The sequence below is a fragment of the Pygoscelis adeliae genome, unplaced genomic scaffold, assembly GCF_000699105.1.
Source record: "Pygoscelis adeliae isolate BGI_AS28 unplaced genomic scaffold, ASM69910v1 Scaffold358, whole genome shotgun sequence".
Lineage (NCBI taxonomy): Eukaryota > Metazoa > Chordata > Aves > Sphenisciformes > Spheniscidae > Pygoscelis > Pygoscelis adeliae.
In genome coordinates this window covers 3272159-3278026 of record NW_008825429.1, presented here as the reverse complement: position 1 = coordinate 3278026, position 5868 = coordinate 3272159, and the positions used below count along the sequence as shown (strand labels likewise).

At 51.9% G+C, this 5868-nt stretch overlaps 1 protein-coding gene across 1 annotated transcript in view; it reads right to left on the bottom strand.

Moving 5' to 3' along the window:
• The window catches only part of MSI1 (musashi RNA-binding protein 1), a 30989-nt gene that overhangs the window by 4112 nt on the left and 21009 nt on the right, over positions 1-5868 (bottom strand). Inside the window, exons 8-10 of the mRNA XM_009330813.1 lie at positions 4352-4432; positions 3014-3070; positions 9-73 (exon numbers count right to left, since the gene is read on the bottom strand). Of these exons, the coding sequence (XP_009329088.1) occupies positions 9-73; positions 3014-3070; positions 4352-4432 (203 nt within the window). The remainder of the gene's footprint in view (positions 1-8; positions 74-3013; positions 3071-4351; positions 4433-5868) is intronic.

The following is a 5868-nucleotide window of genomic DNA, read 5'->3' as shown; positions in this document are numbered from 1 at the left end:
TTCCCGGCCCCCCGCCCCCGGGCTGCTGCAGCCGCTGCTGCCGCCATTGGTCCATACGCAGTGAGGGGGATTGCTAGAAAAGAAGGAACAGGCATCTCAGGGGCACGGTGGCTACACGGGAAACTCCTCAACAGGAGCCTTCATTTCCTGCTGCAAAATACCAGGCCCACACAGACGTATTGGCTTAGTGCATCACACAGGACATCCGAGAATGACAATAGGGGAGTGCACAGCCCTGCATTTATTGGTATCCTTTTGCACAGCGAATGTCCGGGGGAACTACTAGCCATGCTCTGCTAAGCCCACACCCTGGAGCAGCTGAGGGCACGACATGGAAGAGCTGAACCAGAAGTGGGCAATTTCAGATGTATCCTGTCGCTACTTAGCTTGCGAGATGCAGTTAATCTGAAGCTACAGATCCAGATTTTGGCTGTAAATGTGGAGAAACGCAGCAGCTGGCAGCTAAGCGTCCTGAGGCTCGGCCCCTCCTCTCTGCCCCTCGGTACTATTCTTGAATAACAGTTTAATAGCCTCTTTCTCCCTATGTCTCTACTCTGCTCAGGATGCACCATCCTCCCCACTCTGAGTTTTGCTCCTGAACTGCTCAACCCCTTGCCATTCACTGTAGAAGAGCAGGAAACATATACCTAGGGAGCAGGAACTAGAAATGGCTTAATTAAAACAGTAAGTCTTAATTTATATGTAGCAGTTCTAATTCCCAACTCTACTGCCACAGGCATCCAGCCCTCGGGGCAGGAGGCATCTAGCCAGTATGTTTCTCTTTGCCCTTAAAATGACTGGGTCAGCATTTCATGCTTGAATGTGAAATTCACTGTGATTCTGTTTAGAGCACCATAAAAAGAGGTCAGAACAAATCAATCGCGTTAAGTCTGAAACCCAGACTAGCTTATAAGGGAATATTTAGTAGCAGGCACCAGCCTGTTTCAAGCAAACGTCATATGAGGCTTATATCTGGGTTAGCCGCTCATTACAGGCCCTGGGCCAATGTGAGCATGTTGCTGCCTCGCATCACCCCCAAAGATGCTGTTCCAGGGAGGAAAGGCTGCTGGCAGCCACCCTCCTGCCCCATCATTGCTTCAAGTCCCTAACACACAGCTGAATGAACGCGGTTTTACTGAGAAAGGCGGCCAGGTCTTCTCAAAAAGACTCCAGTTCTTTTTGCACGAAAAACCCTTCTTGCCTTTGCAATCCATCTACTGAGACACCAGGTTTCTGTTGTGATGACAAAGCACCTGCATGTTAGCTCCCTGCGTGCTGGAGCAATCATCCCTGCTTGTGCCATCCCCTCATCTCAGTTCCGCTTGCCAAGCCCATAAAGCGCAGCCCATTTACACGCACGCATCCACTTGAAGGCACAAGGGCCCTCGAGCACTGCACAGCTCGCTGGGCCTTTGTAGGAACGAAGGGGGCCCTGCCCTTCGTGGGACCAGCTCCAGCCTATATGTGGGAATCGCAGCTCTTGGCCTAGCCAAGAGGCTGCACAGTGACTGTTTAGCAGTAGGTAAGCGTAACGGGAAGGGAAGAATGCCACAATCCCCAGCTGGTACTTCAGCGAGACACTCAGGACTGTAAGCTAACATGGCACCCAGCCAGGACAGCAGCATTAATAACTTCTTGTTGTACAGAGCCCTGGTGCACCCCAGCCACCGGTGACAGCCAGGCCCCGGGCAATTCACCTCCACTAGGAAGAGGCACAGCGCAGCTGGGGGTGGATCTTGGAGGGAAAAGCACTTTTGTCAGGTCACCAACATTCCTCTACAAATTTTATGGTTTTGATGAAAAAGACACATGTAAATACACACTGGACCCACATCTCCTTTTCTTGGCAACCAAAAGGCTCAGAGGTGGGGGTCAGGTGCTTGTGCAGTTCCATACATGGTGTCAGGGAAGGGTTTTATTAAGTGGGAGCTAGGATTTAGTCTCCCCCTGCCTCCCTCAGGGCAATTTGTTCGTTGGTGGCTGCCAACCTCAGCATCCTCAGGAACAGAGGCTCCCTGAGGATCGACACGGTTCTGTGCCACAGAAACCCCCTTTCAAGCCTGTTTGTACTGTTAATTCCAGGAGAGCTTCTCAGGAAGCTTTTCCACACCCTCATTGCAGAGAGATTCGAACCCTGAAACAGGTGGGGGCAAGGAAGCGCTGGAGAGGAGGAACACCACAGAAATGAGATGGCACACGGGGAGCAGGGTGCTACACAAAGCTGCTTTTCTACGACAAAAACCATGGACAGGACAGAGCTGGGGAAAACATGGCTGTGGAAGGGAAAGTCAACAGAAGGAACATCACCTAGAGAGAACACACTGCACACAACCCAAGGGCTGAGGATCCAGAGGGTATTTGCATTGTGAGGACACTGAGCCAGGACTAGTCCCTGGAGAATAGTCCTCTGCTCCCGTTTCATTCCACAGTTCGCCACGAGCACTGTGGAACTTTACAGTAAAGTCCCACCACGCTCGCTTCTGTCCGGGAAGCCCGTGTGGGAGTAGCTGGGGAGCTGTACCACCTGGAGCAGGGAGAGCGTTCCCTGCAGCCCCTCCTGCACAGGGAAGTGGGATTAGAGTAACCAGGAGTGCCCCCACACCCTCTCCCTCCTCCCAGCACTCCAAATTTCATCCTTGCAGCAGCTAAGGTTAAGGTCATTTGTAGACCTTTGAGAAGTCACCCTGCTCTCTGCAGTTTTCCATATCTGGTTTACACCCAGCCTGGGGCGAGGAGCTAAAAACGAGGCAAGCAGCAGGAGCAGCCACCTAAGGATTACATGCCTTCATTTGGTATGACTGCATTGCCCTTCTCAGAGGCAACACACATGGCGCTGATTGCCTCTCCATCTTTCCAGCCCCAGCTCTGGATGGAGCTCATACAGATGGAAGAGGAAATAAGGAACGTTTCCAGTCTAACTGCACCAGGCTGTGGAGCAGCAACACCACTGGAACAGCCCAAAGCCCCCTTCTCCCCTTCCAGCTTGTGAGTTTAGCAAATGAGCGGGACTGACCTGTGAGCTCAGGGAGGACGGGGGCACTCGGGAGAGGGGTCCGCTCTACACGGAACTCTAAAAATGAAATGCAAGACAGCTTAGGAACTCGTCAAATGCCCCGAGGGAGACCCCGCAGAGAGACAGCAGCCAGGGTCCGCTGGGGGAGCAGCCTGCAGCCAGAGTGTGACCAGGCCAGTGCCTTCTTTAAACTAATTTATAACTGGTGCTGAAAGGTGCTGGACTCCTGCCCTGGAGACTGAAAGGATCCATTTACCCTTAGAATAAATCTGGCCAAGGCAGGGCAAGCGCAAGCTTCGCTGTGCAGCCTCAGGTCTGCCCTGGAGCACCGCTCTGCGACCCATCCAATCTGACCTCTCGGCTGCCATGCCAGTGGGTGCTCAGTACGTGCCACACTCATCTGGGCATGGGTTTCCAATGAGGCACTCGAAGCCACTATGACTGAGACCCATAAACTGAATTCACGGAGAGCTTCCAGACAGCTAGGAGGCAACAGCAACTTTCAGACACAGTCAGCCTGAGTTCACCTCAGGCGAAAACTTCCCGTTCCCAGCCCCTAACATCAAGACTTCATATATAAATCATCACACTGAGGGATGGAGTAAGGAAGGGATGCTCAGAATTGCCACTTCTCTAGAAAATAGCAAGACATTCTTTTCCCTGAGTGTGCTCTGCCTTGTTCCCTTGCCTCGCAGAGAATGGGAGGGAGAAGAGGCCCCAGAAAGCTCTGAGCAGCTGCGGCACAGCAGGTTCCAGCCATTGATTGCAGAGTCCATGTTCCGAGCACATGGCAGGATTGGGAGCTTGAAACCACCCAGTTTGCGGGGGATCTGCAGCCCACCGCCCCAGCAGATGTTTTCTGGTGGCTGTAAGTGGTCCAGGCGCTGTTCAGAACCCAACTGTAGCGTTGCAGGCGCCTGTGTTTCGGGTGCCTAGCAGCTCCCTGGCCCATGGAAAGCCACATTTTAAAAATCTGTGCTACTTTCAGAGCGGTGGCAACTCTGGTAAAGAGAGACAGACACACACAAAGGCAGCGAGACAGGCAGAGCTGCAGGGGCCCTTCTGTGTCACAGCAGCAGCCCTGAGGAGGAGGCAAAAGGGCATCAGAGCAGCCTTGGGCTTTTCCTGCCACTGGAGTGTGAGGATAATCCTAATGAAGGACAGGCTGCTCCCACCTATTCCAGGGCTTCTCCCCTCCCCCTTCCACACCCGTCTCCAATTTAAAGAAAGACCAAACAGGGGAAAGGGTGAAAGGGGCAGAGCCTGGGTCATGGATCATGCCAGGGACTCCCGTCACCTGAAGGCAGACTGAAAAACCAAGCAGGGAGCACCACTCACCAGGGAACTGGTAAGTGTAGCCAGGTGCAATGCCAGTGTAACTTCGACTTGCGTAGGTGGCAGCTTGGAAGCCTGGATAACCTGGGGGAAGAGAAAAGGGCTCTGTTACAGCAAGCTCGCAGGGTCCACATCCTCAGTGCCTGGCAGCTCACGAGCAGCGTGACCATTAGTGTTATAAAGCACAAATAGGGCTAATAGCAGAAACCCCAGGAAATTGCTGGGCAGAGTCTGCACACATGCAAGTCTGCAGAAGAGTTCTAGCAGGCCCGTTTAATTTTTTCCTCACTCCAAACATGTAAGGACATGGTGATTTCCTTCTCAGAAACTCACAGCTCTGCAGACTAAGGCTTTCTGATCCATCAGCTGCATTTACAAATAGGAGGAGATCAGGGAGTTTGGGGGCATTTGAACGGCTGAATAGCTCTGAGTCACTTTTGCACTAGAAGTGCTGGTGAATGCAGGCAGAGCACTTCTTCCTGGTGCTGGGTGGGAGGACAATTCCTGCCGTTCCCCAGGAAGCTGACAACCTATACAGAACGAGCCTGTCAGAACACAGGGCACTGACTGAGAGATGAATATTTGATTTGAGGTCTCCCAAGACATGAGTACGTGGATTTCCCAATGACTCAGCTTGAGCCTTGCTGCTTTAAATTCAGAAGGCTTAGAAAAGGCAAAACCCAAAACCACAGGCTGGAGTTTTATTTTCCTTCAATAAGTCAAGTGAAAACATTGGGGAAAAAAATGCCCTTTTTGGGGTTTTGCTCAGTGACTAACTGCTACTCAGCAGGCTTAGCAAGGAGAGCCAGGCTGAGTACACCCTGCCCAGCAACACCAGCGATGATCCCGAGCAAACAGTGTGCTCTTGATTCAGCTCAAGCCTGGCTAGAACGAACAGAGGGAGGGAGAGAAGCCAGGAACAGCACCTGCGCTGGAAGGCTCATGCTTGACTCTCAGGTCCAGGCACGAGGGTTTATAGACCTGAAGTGGAGGGCTACAAAGCACTTTTTTCTTTTTTTTAATCTTTTATCTGAACACATTTGCCTTAGAATCATTGATAGGCATGAAACCCAGCCTGCTTGTCACCAATTTCTCCTTATAAGACAGTCCCACAGTAAGTGTATGGTTTTCCTTGCAATACCAGATACTTGCTGTCCCTGAGAGGGAGGGAACAAAGACGAGACAAAGCTTAACTAGAACTTTAAGGGCATCTTTATAGTCTTTAAATGGCAGTGAGGACATTTATATGGACCACTGTTTCAAGTGGAAGCTCGGGGGCTCTTTAATCAACTAATTCAGCAGAAAGCCTGTAGAAGGGTGGGAGGAAGATGCCTGGGCACAGACTACTCCACACTCGATTCAGCTGCGTAGTAACATCCTATTCCACGAGAGCCATTGACGAATTACAGTCTATATGCTATGGCACTGCGGGACCGTTAACGGAGTTGCAGAGGGCCAGAGCTGCCCAGCACATGGCTGCGTCCCGCCAGCTCCTGCTGTCACAGGGCAGCAGTGACAAG